Source organism: Mus musculus, chromosome X, assembly GCF_000001635.26.
Source record: "Mus musculus strain C57BL/6J chromosome X, GRCm38.p6 C57BL/6J".
NCBI lineage: Eukaryota > Metazoa > Chordata > Mammalia > Rodentia > Muridae > Mus > Mus musculus.
In genome coordinates, this window is record NC_000086.7 from 7,894,503 (window position 1) to 7,919,512 (window position 25,010).

Genomic DNA, 25,010 nt, shown 5'->3' on the forward strand with positions numbered 1-25,010 from the left:
CACTCAAGCCTCATGGATATGTTCCACAAAAAAAGCTTTTATTAAACAACAAGGGCTTGTTGTTTACAAACAACACTAAAGGGGCCGGGAGTGTAGCTCACTGGTGGAATAATAATGCAGCACATAGAAGCCATGGCTCCTGTCCCAGAGCCACAAGGAAGAAACACAGAAACGCAAACTGCCAAAGCTACAGGGAACAAGGGGTCAGTCAGTCCTGCTGTTTGGTTCGGGAGGCTTCTGCATTGGCGCGGAGCACAGCGCCCGGGGAAGGGTAAGGGCGCTGCTGGAAGAGGGGCCCAGCTGCCGTGGTGTCAGCACCTGTCTTGGCCTCGTTCCTCTTGGGGAGTCCTGTTGACCATGTGCCCCTGGGGACAAGAGAGAATTAGAGTACAGGAAGAGGGTGGAGTGGCCAGGTGTTGGTGGCGCACGCCTTTAATCCCAGCACTCAGGAGGCAGAGGCAGGTGGATTTCTGAGTTCGAGGCCAGCCTGGTCTTCAGAGTGAGTTCCAGGACAGCCAGGGCTATACAGAGAAACCCTATCTCGAAAAAACAAAAAACAAAAAAACAAAAAAAAAGAGGGTGGAGTGGGCCTCCCTTAATTGCCCAAGATTAAAGCATGGTGGCAATCCTGAACAAAAAAGACTGCCAAAGGCTTCACTTACCGGGGTGCATCTGAGTATGAGCTGGGGTCCATGGGGTCTAATTCTTCATCTTTGCGGCTCGTCGCTATAGAAATAAATAGCAGGATAAGTTCTTTACTTGAGACCAAGGAGCCCCTCCTCACAGGAAAAAGTAATACCAGTGATTCACATGGCCCACAGCACCCTTCAGAAGACTAGGCATGAACTAGACATTCTGTGCCCTGGTACCTCATTTGACTCATGTAAGTCCCAAACTCATGTGCTTACCTTTCTTTCTTTCTCTTTATTTTTTTTTTTTTTTTTTTTTTTTGGTTTCTGAGACAGGGTTTCTCTGTGTAGCCCTGGCTGTCCTGGAACTCACTCTGTAGACCAGGCTGGCCTCGAACTCAGAAATCCACCTCCCTCTGCCTCCCAAGAGCTGGGATTAAAGGCATGCACCACCTCGTCCGGCTGTGCTTACCTTTCTTGTTCTTGGGGTAAGGAGCCAGTTCCTCTCTGCGATGGTGGCGTCGGTCTTTGCCCTCTTCCCGGTCTGCCTTGTCAAATGCCCGCTCTCGTTCCCTGTCCCGATCTCTCTCTCTATCCACTTTGTCGTAGTTGCGCTCTCGTTCTCTGTCATTCTTCTCGTGGTTTCGGTCTGCCTTCTCGTGGCTCCTGTCTGGCTTCTCATGACTACGATCTGACTTCTCATGATTTCTGTCCACCTTTTCAAGATTCCGGTCCGACTTGTCCTCAGCATCTATGGTAACACACAAATCCTGAAGCCTCTCTCTTACACATATGGTCTCTCTTCAGCCTCTCTCCGAGACTGCAAGAATCACTAAAGCATCCCTGCATCTGCCAACTCACCTGCATTATTGTTCCTGACTTTCTTGGCGGATTTGGTAACGACAAAGTTAGGATCATGTGGTGAGAGCCACGACACAAGGTCTGTCTCCACATTCCAATAGTAAGGGAGTCCGCTGTGGGCAGTGAGAGGGAGGGAGTGTCAGCTCAGATGTCCCTTATACCACCTGTCACCTCAACCTGCGTCCAGATCTGCTTCATGGTCCCACATGCACATCTCGTCCCTCTCGACCCACAGTAAGAGAGAACACAGGAAGGGCAAGGCCACCATGTTGTCCATGAAGTCCATCCCACCATGTTGGTAGGCTCACCAAGAAGGGTCAAACACCTTGTACCAGCTCGGTGGCAGACCCTCTATCCGGGTGGCCTCATAGTCAACAGGATCATCATCGTAGTCTTCAGCAATAATCTCTTCCTCTGGCTCTGGAAGAATGGGGAAGGAGAAAAGCAGTTGAATTACCCGATAGTGATGGTGTGTGTGTGGGGGTTCTCCTCCTATTCTCAGGCATGGAGACATGACTGACCACTCACATCTACACCACCATGCAGGGAAGACAGAAGTACATGCTCAGCGTTGATAATCTTCAAAAATTTGATATCCAATCAATTCCTGAGTTCAGATACCATGTGGCATTGTATTATCCCAACGTATTTCAATGAAATGGCTTGGAACAGTAGGGGGGTTGCCTAAAATAATGGCTAATCTATCCATATCCTGAACTTCAATGGGTTTCTGGCTCATGAATATTGGATAACAAGGAATTGATGTAAACATTGCTTTGACTCTATTCCTAGGGGCGGATATACAGCAAGCTTGCAGCAGACATCTAGTGATAGTAGAATAAAGATGGTGTCTCTTATCAGCCCAGTGCCTGGCCATCAGTAAGCACATAACAGATTTAAGCTCTGGGTATAATTAACAATAAAATGCATGTGCCTACAACATCATAGTGACACCAAAAGAGATGTCAGGTATGATTGTCCATATTGCTAATAAACACTATCAGCAGTGGGCTCAGTACTCAAAAAGATTTAAAAGAAACACTAATGATATGGGGTTTGCCTGAAGCCCTGGATTCATATCCTAACACCCCCAAGAAAACAAATATCAGTGGTCATTATTAGTACTGTTAGGCACAAAGTCTATGTCTGGCACAAAGTAGTCTTGTAATAGATGTCAGTTGTCCATACAATAATATGATGTACTTTTCCAGTGCCTAGCACACCATATAGGTCAAAACTCATGCCCCACTTTATTACTATTGGCAATAATGTATAATTAGCACCTAGTAATACAGTAAATCTTATTAAGAGATCATCTTTTTTTTAAAGATTTATTTATTTATTTATTATATGTAAGTACACTGTAGCTGTCTTCAGACACTCCAGAAGAGGACATCAGATCTCATTACAGATGGTTGTGAGCCACCATGTGATTGCTGAGATTTGAACTCAGGACCTTCAGAAGAGCAGTCAGTGCTCTTAACTGCTGAGCCATCTCTCCAGCCCCCAGATCATCTTTTTTGACTGTTAGCATATCATACGTGCCAGGCACTTAGGCAGCCTTAAATAAATGTTAATGGTTATGGTGCCCATCACCCAAGTACCTCTGCTGAGGTAAACATAGAGCATCAGCATCCTGTCACTGTATTTGGCACATAGGAGACTGCAGGATAGATCAGATGCCTTTTTGGACCCTTAATCCTAGCATTAGGAAAGCGGAGACAGGCAGATCTTGATGAATGCAAAGCCAGCCTGATATACAGAATGGGTCCCAGGCCTGCCAGAAGTACAGAATGAGACCATGTCTCAAACATTAATTAGTTAAATACCATGCAGTCATGGGTTTATTTTACTTATTTTCTGATACACACACATATATATACACATATATACATGTGTACATACACACACAGACACATGTATATCTGGCCTAGAATTCAGTATGTAAACCAGGCTGTCTCCTGTGATCCCTTTTACCTGCCCCAGCCATGCTGGGGACTACAGATGAATGCCACCATACTTATGTCTATTTGTTTTTTATTTTTTGAAGACTGGGTCTTGCCAAATTGCCATGTCTGGCCTTGACCTCCTGGACTCAAGCCATGTTTGTAGCTCAGCCTCCTTAGTACCTGAGATATTTGTACCTGCCACCGTGTCCACTTGATTCATGACTTAAATTAAAGCTATCCCTCCAGCCTTACACTTCACACAGCACCCACCAACCACGAAGAAGTAATGAATATCAGAAAAAATTATATTGACAACGAGATGCCTGCCAGGCCATGCAAGATACCAAGTATCAAAACCAAGGTGCCAGTCAAGGAGATATACTTCAATAGAGCGCATCCAAGAGCTCTGGTCTAACCCCAGCAGTACAAGGGGGCGGGGGAAGATGCACACTAGGACGGCAGAAGATGGCAGAGCACTTACTTAGCAAACACCTAGGTTCGACAGGGGCGGGAGGGGGCGGAGAAAAGGGGGAATAAAGAATAGAATAAACAGCAGAACGTCTATTAACACTGGCACATGATAGATGCATCTGCTTTTAGTTTTCTCACCCGGCTCCAGATGTTTGAGGATGCCCCTCTTCGCCAAGCGGGTCTGCAGCGCAACAGGAAGCGGCATAGTGGGTAGCTGACCAGACCTAGAAACAGACAAGACAGTACTGAAGGGCAGATCTGATTAACATTTCAATCTGGATAGCCAGTAACCACGCGTGTGTTCACACACACACACACACACACACACACACACACACACACACACACACACACACACCTACGTAACTGCAACAGTAGCTGGAAGAGAACAAAAATGCGTGCTAAAAGATAAAAGAGATATGTAGCAATATGGCCAGAATTAGGATCAGCAGAACTCTCCGGACCCAGGCACTGGAGACCGGATGGACCAAAGACCCAGTTCCTCTCTAGACCAAGGCTCCACCCATCACCCAAGGGACCAAGTGCCACACACCCGCAACCCAGAAATGGGATCACCCAACGTTCCTCAAAGTCCGCACGGTGGGCGGAACCAAGGCGCTAGGATGGGGGAGATACAATGCCAACGCCATCTCCAGCTTTAAAAGAAAGCTTACACCCCAGCCTTACCAGTACAACTGTGCGATTAGTCAAAGTCTATCTCCTTACCCTCCTCTCCCTCATTGGCACAGTGCTTACCAACACCGAAGGGCTCTTGGTTTAAAGCACAACAGGCTCCTCGACTCTCCCCAGGTGCAATTAACTGGTCGCATCCGACGCTTACATGGAACGGATGTGGCCCTTCTGGCTAGCCAATAAGAGCGCGCCGTTGGCCTTACGTAAGCAGAGAAGAACCAATTGTTCCCTTGGTCTACGTACAGCGCCTCAGAGCTTGTGGGCGTTTCGGAGCGGGAGGGGGACGGGGGGAGTGTCTCGCCCGCGCCACCGACTGCGCCAGGCCGGACTCTGGCGCCATGGAGGAGTACGCTCGCGAACCTTGGTACGGCGATGGGCACAGGCTTCGGGACAGTCCGCGCGACGCTCAGGCGGACAACGGGAGGCGGGCGGGGAAGGCAGGGGCTGCAGTGTCAAGTCCCTGACCCGGGAGGCTCGGAAACTTCACTGCCTCTGCGCATCCGGCATGGCCCCTCCCACTCGGACTTCGTCAAAAAACCGCCACCGTGGAGTGTCCCAGTATGTGCGGTGTGGGACAAACTATCGCACTGTTGCCCTGGCTCTTCTCCTAGACCCCCTTTGTGAGCCAAAAGAGAAACGCTGGGCAGATCCATTCCGGCGGTGAGGGAGGAGAGGCGTGGAGCCAATATCCACAGGGTTTCTTCGTGTCGCTTTTCTCAGGCTGGCTTTTGACATAGGATAGGGCATGTGTGAACTCACTGTGGGCTAAGCCAGATGGCACCTGGCTTTTCCGCACGGTCTTTTGATTTGTCCGATTTAGGTTTTAAAAGGACACAAGGGTTTCTCTGGACGTGCTTTTTGTGTCGAACCGAGTGTCAGTCACCCTGTTTATATTTTACTTAAATAACGTTTGCTAGTTAACACTATTGAAGCCTGACACGACAACTCCCCCCCCCCCCTCCCAGACACGGTTACTCTGTGGTGTAGCCCTGGCTGTCCTGGAACTCACTCTGTAGTCTTGAACTAAGAAATCCTCCTGCCTCTGCCCCCCAAGTTCTGGGATTAAAGGCGTGAACCACCCCTGCCAGGCACATGACAACTCTTACTGATTTTTGATAGTAACAAAAACCATTTTGTTTTTGGCTCCTGGTTCTAGGATTTGAGGGACTCTGTTCTTCAAATCTAGTTTCACGTAGAACTCTCTGAGAATACTGTATTGTCAGAAACAGTCATAGGGGCTCAGTGGTAGAGTAGTTGATTTAAGCAAGAGACAGATTGTGGGGGACAGGGGACCTAGATTCCAAAGCCATTTGATTTTTGATAATGACAAAAACAGTTGTATTGACGCTTGCTTGTAATCAAGAGCACTGCTCTGCCAGTAGTAAACCCATCGTTGCAAGGCTATGTGGTGAGACACCTCCCCCATCCCAAATTGTTTTCTCACTTTTGTACCACAGATAGATTTACAAACCTTTTCTTTTGGGGTTTGTTTGTTTTGAGACAGTATCTCACTATAGAACCCTGGCTGGCCTCGAACTGACTAGACTAGGCTGACCTCTGACCTCAGAGTGCTGGTATTAAAAGGCACAAACTTTCTTTGTGGGACAGGGTCTCCATTTAGAGCCCAAGTTGGACTGCCAACTTGTGATCCTCCTGTCTCAGCCTTCCAAGTGTTGATCACAGGTGTGCAGAAACACATCTGGTTTTCCTTTCTGGCTTTCTGGGGAATATAAAAAGTGTCAGAACTAATTTGTTGTCATCTAAGGTGTTCTGCATCAGTCCTGAGCTTCCCTGTTTGGTTCTCCAAGCAGGGCAGGGTCTCACATTAACCCAATCTTTTCCTTCCTGCTTGCAGCCCATGGCGAATTGTGGATGATTGCGGTGGAGCTTTCACCATGGGTGTCATTGGTGGTGGAGTCTTCCAGGCTATCAAGGGCTTCCGCAATGCCCCTGTTGTGAGTTGGGCCTTCCTCCAGTGGTGTGGGAATCTGCGGTCTTGCTGACATAGGAGTACTGCTCTGAGCATACTGAACATTCTGTTGATTGTTCACCTACTGTGTGTTGGGCCTGGCTTCTGGATTTAGGGTTTGAGGGATTCTGTTCTTCAACTATCCAGCTAGAACTCTGGAAATACTGTACTGTCAGAAACAGTCTTAGGGGCTAGAAGTATTTAGCTCAGTGGTAGAACAGTTGATTTAAGCAAGTGGGTGGGTGTGTATGTGTGTGTGGGGTGCCCACAGTTCCATCCTTAGAATTAGAATAAAAAGAAAAGGGTTAGCATCAAATTTTCAATGTGTATACACCGTAGATTTTACCACAAGACAGTCTTTGGGATAAAATTCTATATGGATGGTGGTGCCACACACCTTTAATCCCAGCCCTTGGGAGGTAAAGGCAGTCAGATCTGTGAGTTGAGGCCAGATCTGGTCTACAGAGTGAATTTTGGGACAACCAGGGCTACACAGAAAAACCCTGTCTCCCCCACCCCCCCTCAAAAAATCCTCTATACAGGAAAATGACAGGAGTTGGGCAGAAAGAACCTTTTTTTTTTCTTTTTCTTTTTCTTTTTTTTTTTTTTTTTTTTTTTTTTGGATTTTTTGAGACAGGGTTTCTCTGTATAGCCCTGGTTGTCCTGGAACTCACCCTGTAGACCAGGCTGCCGGCCTCAAACTCAGAAATCTGCCAGCCTCTACCTCCCAAGTGCTGGGATTAAAGGCGTACGTCACCACTGCCTGGCAGAAAGAACCTTTAAGTTGAAGGAGAGAGTAATATAATACCTTTCCTTTGAGCCCCACCCCTTGAAGATAGAAGGCTCATTGGATTTGGTAGCAAGCATGAGGCATGCTTACTATGCCTCTAACAGTGGTGGAGGTGATGGAACACAAGACAGGCATATATATCCCTAGAGCTTGCTGGCCAGTCAGCCTAGCTAGAAGTTGGTTCAGTGAGATACTCTGACTTCCACATGTTCACACACCTGCACGGTCATGTGTATATTCCACACAGACACACACAAACCGTTTTCCGCAGCACAGGTTGGCACACAACTTCAAATCCTCCTGTCCCGGCTTTCCAAGTACTAGCATTCCAGGCATCTGGCAGCATACCTGGTTCTGTAGCCTTTCTGTCTTGCTCGGAGTCGTCCTCAGCTCCTAGAACTCTCCTTCCTGCACCTTTGTCCATAGTTCTCATTTTTGGGAATCTTCGCACGTATTGCGCCCTCTTCTTTTTTTCTTCTGCACTAAGGAATGGAGTCTGGTACCTCCATCTTCCCATCCTGCATGCTAAGAATATTGCCGAGCTGCAGCCTCAGCCTCCTTCACAGGTTCCTCTAATGCAGGTTCACTTTGCTCCTTGCTCACTGTCACTCTTCCTAGGGCGGTTGTTCTTTTTTTGGTATTTCGAGACAGGGTTTCTCTGTATAGCCCTGGCTGTCCTGGAACTCACTTTGTAGACCAGGCTGGCCTTGAACTCAGAAATCCATCTGCCTCTGCCTCCCGAGTGCTGGGATTAAAGGCGTTGCCACCACGTCCAGCAGGGCGGTGGTTCTTAACCTTCATTTTTTCTTTCATTTATTTATTTAACTATTTATTTGTGTTTTCCTATTCACTTTACATCCTGCTCACTGCACTACCGATATCCCCCCACCACCACCAACCTCCGCAGTTCTGGCACATCAAATGTCTATGAGGCTAGGTACTTCTCTCCCACTAAGGCCAGAGAAGGCAGCCCAGCTAGTAGAACATATCCCACAGACAGGCAACAGCTTTTGGGATAGCCCCAGCCCTATTTTTTGAAGCATGATTTCTCTGTGTATCCCTGGCTGTCGTGGAACTGCCTCTGTAGACCAGGCTGGCCTCAAATTCACAGAGGTCCACCTGCTTCTGCCTCCTGAGTGCTGGGATTGAAGGCATGCGCCACCCCAGGTCTCAACCTAATTAAAGGGTCCAAGTTTTGTGACCCTTTAATACAGTTAGATCCTCATGTAGTGGTGACCCTCAACCATAAAATTTCATTGCTACTACATAAAAGTTCATGTAATTTTGCTACTGTTATGAATCACAATGTAAATATCTGTGTTTACAATGTCATGGTCTTGGGTGACCCCCGTGGAAGGGGGTCCACCAAAAGGGAGTCAGAACCCGTGAGTAGAAAAGCGCTGCTCTAGATTGCATTTTGCTGCCTGAAGCTATCTTACTTGCCACTACTGTGTACACACTCTGAGACCCCTGCATATAGGATGTAACCTGGCATGTGTGCCTGCTCATTGTATATTGAGTGAGTGAATGAGTGAAGAAATGAAACTGAGCAACCTCACTCTGAGAATATCTCTGTTGGATTTTCTCTCCATCCTCCTGGTTCTTTGGCTGCTGCTCTGCATCTAGTAGCTTTCCCATGCCTTCTTTGTTGCAGTGCTGGGCATAGACGAACCCTGAGCCTTGCTCATTATGGACACATGCTCTACCACTGAGGACCCCAGCACCCCTTCCTTTTTATAAAGCCTGCAACCCTGCCTGCCAGTGAGTGCTCTTACCCCTCCTCTAACACCTCTCCTTGCTTTCTCCAGGGAATTCGACACCGGTTCAGAGGTAGTGTCAATGCTGTGAGGATCCGGGCACCCCAGATTGGAGGTGAGATCGTGGAACCATAAAGATGTGTTAGGAACTTTAAGGGTAATTGATCCTTTGAAACTAGACTGTAAGTTATAGGTCCAGATTCTAACTCAAAGTCTGACTGCAACTTCCCCACAGTCTAATATGAAAGGGCACGAATACGTATTGCGGTTGATTTGTTTTTGAGACAGGGTCTCTCTGTATAGCCTTGGCTGTCCTGGAACTCACTCTGTAGACCAGGCTACCCTCACAGAGATTCTCCTACCCCTTTCTCTACTTCTTCCTTCTAAGTCCTGGGATTAAAGGGGTGCACTCCCAAGCCTGGGGGCTTCTGCAGTTTAAGTCCAGATCCTGGCTCTTCTCTGTTAGGGGACCTGATGCTAGTAGCAGTCCTCCTCCAAACCTCATCTGATAATTGACCACCCAATTGGCAGGGGTTTGTTGGTTTGTTTTTTGGTTTTTGGTTTTTCGAGACAGGGTTTCTCTGTATAGCCTTGGCTGTCCTGGAACTCACTTTGTAGACCAGGCTGGCCTCGAACTCAGAAATCCGCCTGCCTCTACCTCCCGAGTGCTGGGATTAAAGGCATGCACCACCACGCCCGGCTCCAAAGTGGTTTTTTTAAACACTATAAACATATGCAATTGTTTCCTGTATTATAGTAGAGATGGATTGAGCATGCTAGACAAGTACTCTGTCACTATGACAGATTCCTAACACTGAATATTTCATTTTTTATTAAGAGATGGAATCTTGAGACTGGGAATGTAGTTTAGTTTGTAGAGTACTTACCTAGCAGCACAAAGCCCTGGGTTCACTGCATAAAGTCTGGGTATGATGGTGCCCACATGTAATCTTGGCATTTTAGCAATGGAGGCCGATGAATCAGAACTTCAAGGTTATCCTTGACTACATAGCCAGTTTGAGTGCAGCCTTGACTTAATCAGATAGTGTCTCAAAAAAGAGGGAGAGATGGGGGTGTCGGGACGTGGTAAAGCAGTTAACTAACCTGTGAAACCCTGAGGTCCAACGCTACCACCAAGAAAACAAAGCTACCTGCTGTAGCTCCTCCACCTCCCATGTAGCTGGGGCTACCGGTGCCTACCACCACACCAGCTAGTTTTATAGCAACATGTTTGGTTCTCTTGCATTTTTTTACTGTTTCATGTTATATGAGGTCAGCTATGGAACTGTTTCTGGTATCGTGACATGCTCAAAGAGTTGTATGTAGCTTTTGAAGCCTTTTGGATTTCTAGATTATGACTGTTTAATAATATATATTGTGTTCTGGCTTTCTGCCCTCTTTTCCTTCTCCCTGAAATCAAAACCAGAATTCCAACTCCACATGGTATTTACAGGGTGAAAGTTGCTGCATTGAAAGCTGTGTGAACACGCCTTTAATCCCAGTACTTGAGAGGCAGAGACAGGTGGATTTCTCAGTTTGAGTCCAGCCTAGTCTATAGAGTGAGTTCCAGGACAGCCATGGCTACACAGAGAAACTATGTTTTGAACTGCCCCCTCCCAAAGAAAGCTGTATGAGAGGTTAATGTGCATGTGTCCATTTCCCAAATAAAAGTGAAAGGATTAACCGGGCGTGGTGGCGCACGCCTTTAATCCCAGCACTTGGGAAGTAGAGGCAGGTGGATTTCTGAGTTCGAGGCCAGCCTGGTCTACAGAGTGAGTTCCAGGACAGCCAGGGCTACACAGAGAAACCCTGACTCGAAAAACCAAAAAAAAAAAAAAAAGGGAAAGGATTGCTGGGTGGTGGTGTGGTGGCGGATGCCTTTAATCCCAGCACTCAGGAAGCAGAGGCAGGCGGATTTCTGAGTTCGAGGCCAGCCTGGTCTACAGAGTGAGTTCCAGGACAGCCAGGGCTATACAGAGAAACCCTGTCTCAAAAAACCAAAAAAAAAAAAAAAAAAAGAGAGAGAGAGAAAAAAAAAAGTGAAAGGATTTTGATGATAATAACTACAGCCCCAATCAGATGTGGAACCTTTCACAGTGAGAAAGATGGACTATACCTAGTTCTATAGCTGGACTTTCTTCCTTCTTGTATTTGGTGCTAAGGTTGTGCCCCATGGCCTCCTGTTTTTGAGACAGCCTCCACTGTATAGGTGTCTAAGCCTTTGCGGTCCTCCTACCTGAGCTTCCCAGGTGCTGGCATCATACTATATCCTGGTCATATTTATTTGTTTAGTGGGGGGAGGGGATCACCCTATGCAAGCATCTACCACAGAGCCACATCTCCGGTCCCAGCACTCTTTCTTGGCCAGTCTTCAGGCCTTGGAAGTTTCCAGATGTTGAGCTACGTGGAGTCTCAGATTGTGTGATTCAGACTCTTATTTCCCCTACAGGAAGCTTTGCAGTGTGGGGAGGTCTGTTCTCCACCATCGACTGTGGCCTGGTCCGGCTACGGGGCAAAGAAGACCCCTGGAATTCCATCAGCAGTGGAGCGTTGACTGGAGCTGTGCTGGCTGCGCGCAGTGAGTGCCGCCAGCCTCTCACCCCAGTCCTTGCCCTGTCCTGCCTGCCCTTCCTCAGCTGTGTGTCTTTCCGCCTCCCAGGTGGTCCGCTGGCCATGGTGGGCTCTGCGATGATGGGAGGCATCCTGTTGGCCCTCATTGAGGGTGTTGGCATCCTTCTCACCCGCTATACTGCCCAGCAGTTCCGAAATGGTGAGAACTTGGTGGGCGGTGGGCAGGGAGAGTCAGGAAGCACTGTCAACCCTCTCCATGCTTCCTCGCCTCATTACCTCATTCTCCCTTCTCCAGCACCCCCATTCTTGGAGGACCCCAGCCAGCTAACCCCGAAAGAGGGATCTCCGGCCCCAGGTTATCCCAACTACCAGCAGTACCACTGAGGAAGCCGCTGCCTGACCCCCGCCACCGTGGGAGCCACTCCTCAGTTCCCTCCCGGATGATCTACCTCCAAGGGAGGACTGGCTCCTACATAGCCCTGAGAGGCCTTCACAGAGGGCCTCAATTCTACTCTCTGGTTTTGTGGTAGGGGTGGGGACACCCCAGCAGCCTTGTCATATGGGTTCCCTTTTTGTGTCTTAGGGCATCCCAGCTTCATACGTGTAACAATTCTCTCACCCCCAGAGCCCTCGTGTGGCACCCTGATGAATGTTTAAAGCCAGTTTTGAAATGTCTGTGTATGTCTGCCTTCAGTCACCCAGATGGCCCTCTCTCTCCTCAGAAGGGGCTTGGAAAGTCTAGGGCTTGAGATTTCATGGTGAATGGGTTTGAAGGGTTTTGATGGTTTTTGTTTTGTTTTGTTTTTTGTATTGGGAAGTGGGAGAAAGAAGCAGGGTCTCAGCTGGGCATGGTGGCACACACCTGTAATCCCAGCACTTGGGAGGCAGAGACAGGCAGATTTCTGAGTTCAAGGCCAGCCTGGTCTACAGAGTGAGCTCCAGGACAGCCAGGGCTACACAGAGAAACCCTGTCTCAAAAACAAAAAACAAAAAAAAAGAAGAAGCAGGGTGTCACTGTGTTGTCTAAACTGAACTTGAACTTGTATGATACTACCACACCCAACCTCTAGTAAAGGTTTACAAAATGAATGAGCAAGGGAGGGAATAGTCAAAAAGATGAATTAGACACATGCATAAACGTGGTTAGGTGCCTAGACATGCTTCGTGCACGCAGGAAAGAAGGACAAGGATTGCTGGGAGCATGTGTATGCTGTGCAAACATACTGCAGACCCTCCTGGTACAGGCTCCCCGTGGAGAGCATGGGAAACCAGGCGCGTGAGAAAAGCCTTTGCCCTGGGCGTGGTAGTGCACACTTTAATCCAGCCCAGAGCAGCACAGAGGCCGAAGCGGAGACACACAGATCTCTGTGAGCTGAAGGACAGCCTAGTCTACAGAGCTTATCCCAGGACAGCCACGGCTGTTACTCAGAGAACCCTGTCTTGAAAAACAAAAGCAAACCAAAAAGAAAAAAAAAAAGAAGAAAGAGCAAAAGCTGGGCAGTGCTGGTGCACGCCTTTAATCCCAGCACTTGGGAGGCAGAGGCAGGCAGATTTCTGAGTTCGAGGCCAGCCTGGTCTACAAAGTGAGTTCCAGGACAGCCAGGGCTACACAGAGAAACCCTGTCTCGAAAACAAAAGTCCATGTGGCCGTATTACAGCTCTGGGGTGGAGGCCCAGGCGTCAAAAGAAGACTCCGTCCCTGTCACTTTCTCCTTTGCTGATGTCTAGATCTTTTTACATTTGCTGTTTTTTGTTACTGTCACTAATTACATTTTAAATTATTTTTATTTCATATTTTCATATATATTTTGATAGTATCTTTCCCTTCTCTACCTCCACTCAGATCTTCTCTTCATCCCTATCCACTTCATTTTATCTTCTGCTGTTTCTTTCTTGAGACAGGCTCTCACTTTTTAGCCCTGCCTGTCCTGGAATTCACTCTGTAGGCCAGGGTGGCCTCGAACTCAGAGGTCTGCCTGCCTTCTCTGTTATCCAGATGGACTGCTCCCAGGTTCTGACATGTGTAAACCCTTAAGTGGATGGGATAACTCTTGTCTCTTGGGGTCCAGTTGCATATAGAGGCATAGAAATTTCCACTGTGACTGTTGCGGTGCGAATGGGCTGTGGATAAGTGCTGGGATTAAAGGGGTATGCTTCCACACCTTGCTTGCTGTTTGTCTTTCAAGACAGGGTCTCACTTGTATCAAGTAGCCCAGGCTGGCCTCCAACTTGCTATATAACAGTGGCTTGTCCTGTGAACTGATCTTCCTGCCTTAGATTCCTAACTGCTATGGGGAACCAGTGGTTTTCTTTTTATTTGTTTGTTTGTTTTTAAAAATAAGGTCTCGGGCTGGAGAGATGGCTCAGCGGGTAAGAACACTGACTGCTCTTCCAAAGGTCCTGAGTTCAAATCCCAGCGACCACATGGTGGCTCACAACCACCCATAATGAGATCTGACGCACTCCTCTGGTGTGTCTAAAGACAGCTACAGTGTACTTACATATAATAATAAATCTTTAAAACAAAAAAAAAAAAACAAAAACAAAATAAAAATAAGGTCTCAGTATTATTGTCTAGACTGACTTCAAAATCCTCATCCTTTTGTCTCCCAAGTGCCAGAATTGAAGATTTGTTTTGTTTTTGGAGACTTGGTTTCTCTGTGTAGCTCTGACCATCCTGGAACTTGCTCTATTGCCTGAGCTTGAACTCAAGAGATCCACTTGGCCACCTCTCTCAGCCTCCGGAGTGCCATGCATCACCACTGCCCCGCCCAGACCTTTTTTTCTTTTTTTTTTTTTTCTTTTTTTTTTTTAAAAAGGACTTATCTATCTTTATTTTATGGGCACTTGTGTTTTCCCTGCATTCATCTATGGAACAGCAGTTACAGACAGTTGTGAGCCACCATGTGGATGCTGGGAATTGAACCCAGGTCCTCTGGAAGAGCAGCAAGGGCTCTTAACCACTGAGCCATCTCTCCAGCCCTTTTTTGGTTTTTCAAGACAGGGTTTCTCTGTATAGCCCTGGCTGTCCTAGAACTCACTTTGTAGACCAGGCTGGCCTCGAACTCAGAGATCCACCTGCCTCTGCCTCCCAAGTGCTGGGATTAAAGGCATGTGCCACCATGCCCGGCTCCACCCAGACTTTTTAAATAGACTCATTTATTGGGAGTGCGGGTAGACATGTCACAATGAACATGTGCAGGGTTAGCCCTCCTCCTGCTCTGTTGGTTTCCAGGATCAGATTCAGGTAGTAAGGTTCAATGGCAAGTGCCCTTACCAACCGAGCCACTGGCAACCCAGTTGTTTTGGAGAGGGTTTGGTTTGGTTTGGTTTGGTTGTTTGTTTTTGAGACAGGGTTTCTCTGTGTAGTCCTGGCTGTCCTGGAACTCACTCTGTAGACCAGGCTGGCCTAGAACTCAGAAATCCTCCTGCCTCTGCCTTCCAAGTGCTGGGATTAAAGGCGTGAGCCACCACCGCCTGGCTCCAATTTGTTTTTTAAGGGTGACCACAGTATGTTCAGAAATGAGTTTTCATTTGAGGAGAGGGAAAGTATGGGAAAGATCCCAGGTTCTGACATTCTGTGTAAACCCTTCCATGGATGGGATAAGCATTGTCTCTACCGGGGGTCATATGCCATATAGAGGCACAAAAATTTCCAGAGACTGGATTGGTTTTGTCACTGTGACTGCTGCACTACCAGTGAGCTCATGGATAATATATACATTTTGCAAGGCCTACATAATGAGATCCTGTCTGAAGAAAACAAAATGCGGGGCAAAGTTGAATATCTTCCACTCTCAGGGAAAAGCAAATCAAAATTACAGCAGGATTCCGTCTTTCTGAAGTGTAAATTGCTGTCATCAAATGATGAGGGACTCCTACAGTACTGGTGAGAATGTATCAGTAGAAAGGTTACTCAAAACAAATCTACCATATGACCCAGCTCTACTACTGGGCATACACCTAAAGGAGCCAACATACCACAGAGAGAGCTCACACATCCATAGTTATTGCACCGTCATTCACAGCTTTGGTGATCTTCCTAGGTGGCCATGAGCTGAAGAGAAGATAAAATATACACGCACACACACATGAATACGACTAGAATTATAGTCATCTGTAAAGGAAATTACTTTGTAGGAAATTTGATGGAACTGAAATATTGTTATGCAAAACAAGCCAGGACAGGTATTTAATCGTTTTTCTCTTGTGTAGACTGCAGAACAGAAAGACAACATATAATTAGGGGACAGACTGGTAGGGAAGAAGATAAGGATGAGGAAGAGGAGAGACGGGTTAGCCGGGGACGTTTGCAAAGTCCACAGTAATTCCTATGAGGTTTTCTTTTGTACACTTAATATCCGCTGGGGGGAAAGGCCATGTGACAAGCAGGATGGAAGATGCAGGGAGGCAGCTGTGTGGAACTCCATTAGATGTACACAACTGAAGGGAAGGAGCAAGTTGAGAGGAGTGAACAGCAGGTGGCATGGAAGCGCTTGCTTGCCCTTTGTGTTCAGAGACTGGACTCAGTGCCTCTGGCCTCCTCGAGCTGCAGCTGCCTAGTTATTTTGCAGCAGACATGACTCACCTGCATCTTTCTGGTTCCTTCAAATTTTCTTTTAGTTTTAAGAGGTCCCTAACCCAGGCTGGCCTCAAGCTGCCTTCTCAAGTCTACATGTGTGTTGTGTATGCAGAAACACACACCCACATAGACACAAATAGCAGACAATGACCTTGAACTTTCAGGCCTGTCCTCTGCTTCCTGAATGCTGGAATTAACAAGGTTTGTATGATCAGGCTCTGCTTATTTACATGGTGCAAAAATCAAACCCAGGTCCTCCTGTGTGTTAGGTAAGCATTCTCCCAATTGAGCTATGTCCCCAGCTCTCAGATCAGCTGCACAGATTTCTCCTGTGAAATGCTGGTGACAGCTGTGGAAAAATACCAGTATATGTATACAACTAAAGGGAAACAGCAAATAGTGGAGGGGTCACAGGTAGTGACATAGAGGCACTTGCTTGCCCTTTGGGTTCAGGGGCTGGACTCACAGGGCATCAGGCCTCTATCACGTGCTGGCCAGAAATGGTGGCACACACCTTTTATTCCAGCATGTACTAGGTAGAGGTAGACAGATCTCTGAGGCCAGTGATCTCCATAGCCAGTTTCAGAGCAGTCAGAGCTATAGACTCTCCAGAGTTAAGTAAACCTAGACCCTTACACCAGACAAGTACTTCCCCACCGAGCTATGCCCTAGCCCCTCACCTCTAATTCCTCCAGCTCCTTTATGCCATCTCTTCTGTCTAGGATTTCTGAGGCGTTCTTTCAGTTTACTCCTTCCGGAAGCTTCCATGGCTTTCCTTCCTTAACCTCTGGTCTCGGTTCCGTCCCTCGCGTCCCATTTGTTCTCCCTGGCTCTCTGCGTGGCCTAGATCTGCTATCTTACAAGAAGGCCTGTAAAGGGGCTGGCCAGATGGAGCAGCAAGTAATGGGACTTGCTACCAAGTCTGAAGACTTAAGTTCAAGGCCTCAGAACCCATGTAGTGAAAAACAGAACCAGCTCCCACAAGCTGTCTTCTAATGTCTACATGTGTGTTGTGTATGCACTAATATTTAGAAAAAGTTTGTTTCCAGACAGGGTTTTTCTCTGTGTAGCCCTGGCTGTCCTGGAACTCACTCTGTAGACCAGGCTGGCCTCGAACTCAGAAATCCACCTGCCTCTGCCTCCCAAGTGCTGGGATTAAAGGTGTGCGCCACCACCGCCCAGCTGGAAAAAGTTTGTTATGGTTGTTAAAAAGAGAGGTGTGAGGATCCCGAAGGAGCAATGCGGTCTATCACTTGTCTCTGGAGTGAGAATCACTCCACACACATGCTCAAGGAAAAGGCTCTGGAGGGCTGCACACAGGAAAACCCAACAGAAACCAGGAGAGGAGGGAGGGAGGAGAGGAACGGAGAAAAGAATAGTAACATGACCAGACAAGGTCATGAGCCTACTGATCCCGAGACTAAGGCAGGTCCCAAGGTTCTAGCTGGTGTCACCCCAGATCTGAGTGATTGACATAGACTGAAAGTTAACATTTTAATCATCCTGAGACTGTAAGAGGGAAAGCCCAGTTCAGCTTTTTTGAGACAGCCCTTTTTCTGTATAGCCCTGGCTGTCCTGGAACTCACTTTGTAGACCAGGCTGGCCTGGAACTCAGAAATCCGCCTGCCTCTGCCTCCCAAGTGCTGGGACTAAAGGCGTGTGCCACCACGCCCGGCCAGTTCGGATCCTTATACTCCTTCCTCCTTATCAATCAGAACAGAACACTTAGGGCCAGATGCCTTTTGCCAGTTCCCAGGTAGGTGTCTTCTAATCAGTTCTATCCTGAGTACAGGGTACTCAGCCCTAGACTCCACCCCCACCACACACACACACACACACACACACACACACACTTCCCTTGTTAATTACAAAGCCCTGGGGGGGTTTCCTTGGGTTTGATTGCCCCACACACACACAATGGCAGGGGGTTCCGTGGGGGAAGGGTAGCGTCAGACAGCACTCTCTTGTGAGCTCTCAGAAGTCCTTACCTTTACATTTGGTTAGCATGCTAGAAGCAGGCTCCCCAAGCCCTCCTCAGTTTGAATACAGTGCTAGGGCAATACTTTACCTATGCTTGCCTACGTATTATACTAGATGCTACAAAAGATACTGATTAAAACCCAAATGAAGAGATGGATAGGATGAGGGTGGGGACAAAGAGATCTCATGCCCTCTCCAGGAGTGCCAGACTCAAGGAATTACTGTGTCCAGCTAAGCATAACCCCTTGGAATCCAGTCTTTTTTGGGCCTCAGTTTATGAATACAATTCATTATAACCATGGATCATAAACATAACCTTTAGCTAGTCTCTAGAGAAGTTGGAGGTAAGCCCCAAGTTCCAGTTCTCCAGTTCCATCTGGTGTCTAGTCACCCAGCCCCCACCCTAAAGGTGGTCAGTCAACAGCTTACTCATTAGCATATAACAAGATAATCATTGTTTTGAATATTCCAAGGATTTTAGGAGTTGCATTCCAAGAAACAAAAGACCACAACCAAAAAAAATGTATTTTACAAAAATCACAACCATAGGGGCTGGTGAGATGGCTCAGCGGGTAAGAGCACCCGACTGCTCTTCTGAAGGTCCTGAGTTCAAGTCCCAGCAACCACATGGTGGCTCACAACCATCCGTAAGGAGATCTGACTGGTGTGTCTGAAGACAGCTTCAGTGTACTTACATATAATAAATAAATAAATATTTTTTTAAAAAAAGAAATATCTCTTGGAGCTGGAGAGATGGCTCAGCGGTTAAGAGCACTGACTGCTCTTCTGAAGGTCGTGAGTTCAATTCCCAGCAACCACATGGTGGCTCACAACCATCCCTAACAAGATCTGGTGCCCTCTTCTGGAGTGTCTGAAGACAGCTACAGTGTACTTACATATAATAAATAAATAAATCTTAAAAAAAATCACAACCATAGAGTGTGGCTTTTCATAGAGTTGAGCTAAAAGCATGAAACAAGTTCCCATTGTGAAAAACAACTGCCATTGCCCATCTCTGGAACTCTGGAGCTCCTGTGCGTGTGTGTGTGTGCGTGTGCGTGTGCGTGTGCGTGTGCGTGTGCGTGTGTGTGTGTGTGTGTGTGTGTGTGTGTTTTGAAACAGACCTCCTGTAGGGCAGGCAGACCTCTAGCGACCTGTGCAGCCATGGATGGCCTTGTGGTGCTGATCCTCCTGCCGCTACCTCCTGGGTATCACAGTGCATCTGGGGATCAGAACACACCACCCTGGAGAACCATTTGTGTGGTGCTAGGGAGAGAAGAGTTCAGAGTTCGGGGGGTGGTAGGCAAGCGCTCCATCAACTGCGCTATATCCCAAGCCCCTGAAACATTTGACATCGTTTTTTATTGCACTGTTGGAGATGGAGTCCAGGGCCTCAAGAGTACTAAACAAGTGCTCTATGTCAAGTTAAGTTCCCTAACTTTTCCTAGATCTACTTTAAGTTTGAACCTTACTTATCTACCCATGAACACGTGAGGTGCCTCCTTTTGTGAGCTATTTATAATGCTAATTTGAATAGTCAACTATAATTTTTACAAGAATTCATACATTAATTATATATTTATTGTTTTTTTTTTCTTAAAATATTCAGCTAGAGGTTTAGAGGTGTAACTCAGTGGCAGGGTGCTTATCTTACTGACTTGAGACCCCAGGTTTGGATCCCCACAATACAAAAAAAACAAAAACAAAACAAAACTGGATTTGGCGATTGTATTATAATTGTCTATCAGTGCTGAGGGCTTGCCTACCAAGTGGGACTCCTAGGTTGGATTCTCTAGCACCACAAAATAATGTGTATCAGTTTGGAAAGGAAGCAGCATTTTGCTCTAGCCCTAGTTAGCCGGGAACTATGTAGCCCTGGCTGGTCTTCTTCTAAAGAAAGGCCTTCTTCTGCCTCTGCTTCTCAGGTTGTGGAATTACAGGTGTGAGCCATGATTTCAGGCTGAGAATATAAAACTGAAGACCCAGCTCAGTGATAGAGTGCTTGTTTCGTATCCTCGAAAATCTGAGTGTGATCTCCAGGGTGCTTGCTCGTGCATACAGAAACACAGTAACTTAATATTGTGACCTGGTATGGTGTGCTAACTTGTACGTCCAACTATTTAGGCCAGAAACAAGCACTACTTGAGTTTGGTAATTTAGGGCAAACCTGGAGAGAATAGCAAGAACACGTTTCATTGTTTAAGGGATATAAGAAAGGTTTTATTTGGGGAAGTAGCTGGACAGAGGGAGCAGTGTTTGTTTGTTTGTTTGTTTGTTTGTTTGTTTGTTTGTTTGACAGCCCTGGCTGTCCTGGAACTCACTTTGTAGAGCAGGCTGGCTTTGAACTCAGAAATCTGCCTGCCTCTGCCTCCCAAGTGCTGGGATTAAAGGCATGCGCCCCACGCCCGGCTGTACACTATTTTTTAAATTGGGTTTTTTGAGTTGTTCTAGCTTATTGAGTTGTTTATAAATTTTGGACATTATTTTTTAAAAATGATTTATTGAGCCAGGCGTGGTGGCACACGCCTTTAATCCCAATACTCGGGAGGCAGAGGCAGGCGGATTTCTGAGTTCGAGGCCAGCCTGGTCTACAAAGTGAGTTCTAGGACAGCCAGGGCTACTCAGAGAAACCCTGTCTTGAAAAAAACAAAAAACAAAAAAGAACACTTTCAAAACAATTTGTTTTTGTTTTTGTTTTTTTGTGCACCACCACGCCCGGCACAATTTTTATAATATATAATTGTTTCATCAAAGTTTTATGAAATGTCTGTGTTCAAATCATTTTTAAATATTTCAATAAAATTTTTTAAAAAATTAGACTACCACAAATCAACTGTCTATAGATTTCCTTTATCCTAGACATTTTTCATGTCTTCCCCCCCCCCCCTTTGGTTTTCTGAGACAGGGTTTCTCTGTGTAGCCCTGTCTGTCTGTCTTGGAACTCACTCTGTAGACCAGGATGGCCTCAAACTAAAAAAATCTGCCTGCCTCTGCCTCCCAAATGCTGGCTTATATGTCACTTTTATTTTAGGTATATGAGTGTTTTGCCTGCATGTATGTATCTATGTGTACAACATGCATTCAGCGCCTGCGGGGGCCAGAAGAGGGCAGCAGCTTCCCTAGAATTGGAGATACAAAGGGCTCTGAGCCACGGGAGTGCTCTAGAAGAGCAGCAAGTGCTCCTAAATGTGGAGTCTTCTCTCTAGCTCCAGTATGTAGATGGGGGGGGGGTTGTTTTACTTTGTTTTTTGAGACAGGGTTTCTCTGTGTAGTCATGACTGTCCTGGAATTCATTTTGTAGACCAGGCTGGCCTCGAACTCAAGATCTGCCTGCCTCTGCCTCCTGAGTGCTTGGATTGAAGGTGTGCGCCACCACCCATCTTACACTAGTTTTCTATTACTACAAATCTCAACTTGTAGTCAGGACAGAGAAGAAACCTTAGGTTGCATCCCCAGGACTACGAAGCAACAAACAATAGTAAATAGGCAGGGTCTTTTGGGGGGGGCGGGGAAGGGAGGTCAGAAGTAAGGGTTTAGGGCTGGGATGGGAAATTGGGGCTCAATAGGAAAGCATTTGCTTAATATGTTCAAAGCCTTGGACCCCATTCCCACCCCTCCCGAGATGGATGGGGGGCGGGAGGGAGGAAGGGAGGAAGAGAAGTCAGGGCTGACTTAGTTGTGTTTCCTACTAAGATTCTCTCAAAGTGGAGTCACAGTATTGGTTGGGACTACAGTATCATCTGAGGCACAACCAGGAAAGTAGTCACTTCCAAGGTCTTTAGAATTATAAAACATATAGAAAGGAGAGCTTCAGTTTCCTACTGGATGCCCAAGGAATCCTTAGCCCATTATGCCTTAGCTCCTATAGTCCAGCCAGAGAGCTTGTAACCTTTGCTATTTAAGATGCCATAAGTCCTAAAGAGCAAGTTCCAGGGCAGCCAGGGCTACAACAGAGAAGCTCTGTCTCAAAAAACAGACAAACAACAAAAACAAAAAACAAGATACCCCAGTGGCTGCTTGCCTTATCAAGTTAGGAGTCTCCTTAGCAAAGGGTTATTTCATCTTATCGTTAATATATACGTTTGTTACATATAACCTGCTACTTGTAGTCACATATACACTCGATGGGACTAGATTATATAAGTAAAAGACATGGACACCAAGAGGTGGGGGAAATGGAAGCCATCTCAAGTGTGTGTCTGTTATATTGGTGTTTAATCCTCAGGTCCATAAAGAAATACACTTTTTTTTTTGTATGTGATTTGAGGCAGAGTCTCCTATGCAGTTCTGGCTGGCCTTGCTCTTATGTAAATCTAACTAGCCATAGACTTGCAACAGCACCAGTCCTTCTGCCTTGGCCTTCCAAGGGCTGGTATTACAGCTGTGTATGACCAAGCCAGACTTTCATAAAAGTAGCCAGGAAAGGATTTGCATTGTGTTGTCATCTGTGATCCTGGGAACATACAGACAAATCAACAGATCAGCTATCTATGCCTTAGACCACAGAGGTGCATCTTTCTTTTGCCCATTTTTTTCTTTTAGATAGGGTCTTGTATACATTCTAGGCTGTGCTGGAACTCACTATCCGCCAGCCTCAGCTCCCCAAGTGCTGGAATTACAGGAGTGCACCAGTGGACTGGCTCTTTGCTTCACTTTTATTATTTATTTTACTTGTTTTTAGTTTTTAGTTTTTGAGACAGGGTCTCTCTGCGTAGCACTGGCTGACCTGAAACTCTCTACGTAGACCAGGCTGGCCTTGAATTAACAGAACTTCCTGCTTCTACCTCCTGAGTGCTGGGATAAAAGGGGTATGCCACTATGCCTGGCTCTCCTTCACATTTAATCTATGCCATGTCATCATATGTTGTTTTAATTTCACTTTATTTTTTTTAGTTTTAATTCTCAATGAAAATATATAGATTTTTGCAGCAGCGTGTTCTAATCATAACTTTATTTTCCAGTAAAGGAAGATATAGCAACCACTGGTTCTGTATCCAGAACGACGCACTGTCAGCATTGCCCTCTCCAGGGTTTCCCCCTTTGGGATACACACACTGATTTTATCAGAATCCTCTGGGTTTGGTGCTGATGTTCAAATCCAGCTATAGAAATGCTTCACTAGTGAGCTACATTCCCAGTCTTTGATGGATCATTCCAGTGTTTTGGGTTCTTGTGGTTGTTGTTTGGCTGTTCTTTAAGAACATGGTTTCTCTTTGCAGCCCAGATTGCTTTGGAACGAACTTTCTTTCTTTCTTTCTTTCTTTCTTTCTTTCTTTCTTTCTTTCTTTCTTTCTTTCTTTCTTTCTTTCTTTCTTTTAACATACATTTATTTATTTGTTTGTTTATATGTGAGTACACTGTAGCTGTCTCCAGATGCACCAGTAGAGGGCATCAGATCTCATTACGGGTGGTTGTGAGCCACCATGCGGTTGCTGGAAATTGAACTCACGACCGTGCTCTTACCCACTGTGCCATCTCTCCAGCCCAGCTTTGGAACTTTCTATGTAGACCAGGTTGACCAGGAACTCAGCAGAGATCTGCCTGCTTCTGCCTTCTGAGTGCTGGGATTAAAGGCCAGTGATAGCACGCCCAGCTGATGGTTTATTTATTTGTTTTATTTCTATTTTTCTTGGTGAACTCCAAGCATGAACGTGCTCTACGAATAATCTCTATCCCGCTCTACCTCTCCTGATTGAGACATTATCTAGCTGCTAGATATCCTTGAACGCCCTGTGTGGCCCAAACTGACCTTAAACTTATGACCCTCCTGCCTCTGCCTCCTGGTACCAAGGAAGGTTACAGGAATGTGCCAACCATTCCTGGGTTGGGGACGTTTTGTCTCTTCCTATGGTGGTGGCATGGAACTCGTGTTTATGCTTTACCGCAGAGCTTGGGCTTCTCTCTCCAGCCCCCTTCCCTCTTGCCCCACTGGGGATTCGTGCTGGGCAAGACCCCTTTGATGGAGCTACCCACTCAAATCCCCCTTTTCACTTTTGATTTTGCGATAGGATCTCATTACATTGTACAGGCTGGCCTTAAACTATTTGTGTGTTTTTGCTGGTCTAGAGCCTGCTTTGTGTGGGGCACAGCATTTTATGACTTTAATCCCAGCCCTCAGGAGGCAGATCTGCACATCTCTGTCAATTCAAGGCTAGCCTAGATTACATAGTAAGTTCTTGGACAGCCACGGGGCTATGTAGAGAACTGTTCAAAGGAAAAAAGAAGGCTACATCATAGATGAGGGCTGCACTGCCACACCCAGTTTATGGGGTGCCCAGAATCAAACCTAGGGCTTTGTATATGCTAGGCAAAAACTGTACCAGATGAACTACATCCCTAGACTGTTGAACTAGATGTAGTCCAGACAGGCCTTGAAGTGGAGAACCTTCTTCTTTAGCCTCCCAAGTGGTTGGGGATGGCAAGCCTGTGCCACTAGGCCTGGCTCTTTCAACCTTTTGTTGTATCATTTAAAAAACATTTACATATTTGTTGTGTGTGAGTAGGGGTGCACAATTGCCACAGAATACCTGTGGAAACGAGAGCACAGTGAGAGAAATGAAATGAAGGGAGCATTTAGTAAGCTCCTACTTAATATCACGCCTGTAGATCTTTAAGTGTCATTCTGAGGTTGCAGTTGTTAGTAATAGCTTTATTCTGGCATGAGGCTAATCCATAGCAATATGAACTGAGCTGCCAGTGGCCATGTCATCTGGGTTCATTTCTCTGTGAACATCGTGGTCCACAGCATGCAGCCAGTA

At 46.5% G+C, this 25,010-nt stretch overlaps 2 protein-coding genes across 7 annotated transcripts; one reads left to right on the forward strand and one right to left on the reverse strand.

Annotated features, from left to right (window-relative positions):
• Window positions 1-16: 16 nt before the first annotated feature.
• Pqbp1 (polyglutamine binding protein 1) lies at window positions 17-4,767 on the reverse strand. Of its 4 annotated transcripts, none has more exons than NM_001252529.1 (7): window positions 4,667-4,767; window positions 4,049-4,134; window positions 1,799-1,910; window positions 1,491-1,603; window positions 1,102-1,380; window positions 663-726; window positions 17-365 (listed from the first exon to the last, which is right to left on the reverse strand). In NM_001252529.1, the coding sequence occupies exons 1-7, from the start codon at window positions 4,738-4,740 to the stop codon at window positions 209-211; spliced, it is 885 nt and encodes a 294-aa protein (NP_001239458.1). In that variant the 5' UTR covers window positions 4,741-4,767; the 3' UTR covers window positions 17-208. The 4 variants fall into 4 exon arrangements, with proteins under 4 accessions (NP_001239458.1, NP_001239457.1, NP_062351.2 ...); NM_001252528.1 differs by lacking the exon at window positions 4,667-4,767 and adding an exon at window positions 4,464-4,498; NM_019478.4 differs by lacking the exon at window positions 4,667-4,767 and adding an exon at window positions 4,269-4,498.
• A 66-nt stretch (window positions 4,768-4,833) lies between these two features.
• On the forward strand, window positions 4,834-13,150 carry Timm17b (translocase of inner mitochondrial membrane 17b). 3 transcript variants are annotated; one of them, NM_011591.5, is made up of 6 exons: window positions 4,834-4,967; window positions 6,459-6,558; window positions 9,171-9,234; window positions 11,569-11,697; window positions 11,779-11,889; window positions 11,986-13,150. In NM_011591.5, the coding sequence occupies exons 1-6, from the start codon at window positions 4,942-4,944 to the stop codon at window positions 12,072-12,074; spliced, it is 519 nt and encodes a 172-aa protein (NP_035721.1). In that variant the 5' UTR covers window positions 4,834-4,941; the 3' UTR covers window positions 12,075-13,150. The 3 variants fall into 3 exon arrangements, 2 of the variants coding, with proteins under 2 accessions (NP_035721.1, NP_001300622.1); NM_001313693.1 differs by lacking the exon at window positions 4,834-4,967 and adding an exon at window positions 5,175-5,263; NR_132589.1 differs by lacking the exon at window positions 6,459-6,558.
• Window positions 13,151-25,010: the final 11,860 nt, after the last annotated feature.

Bases quoted from the DNA above. Each gene is read 5' to 3' on its own strand.
- Pqbp1 (NM_001252529.1), bottom strand. From the start codon at position 4,740: ATGCGACCAGTTAATTGCACCTGGGGAGAGTCGAGGAGCCTGTTGTGC. The intron at 1,381-1,490 runs GTGAGTTGGCAG...GTGTTACCATAG, and splicing joins AGTCAGGAACAATAATGCAG to ATGCTGAGGACAAGTCGGAC. The intron at 366-662 runs GTAAGTGAAGCC...TCTTGTCCCCAG, and splicing joins TCATACTCAGATGCACCCCG to GGGCACATGGTCAACAGGAC.
- Timm17b (NM_011591.5), top strand. From the start codon at position 4,942: ATGGAGGAGTACGCTCGCGAACCTTG. The intron at 9,235-11,568 runs GTGAGATCGTGG...TTTCCCCTACAG, and splicing joins CCGGGCACCCCAGATTGGAG to GAAGCTTTGCAGTGTGGGGA. The intron at 11,698-11,778 runs GTGAGTGCCGCC...TCCGCCTCCCAG, and splicing joins AGCTGTGCTGGCTGCGCGCA to GTGGTCCGCTGGCCATGGTG.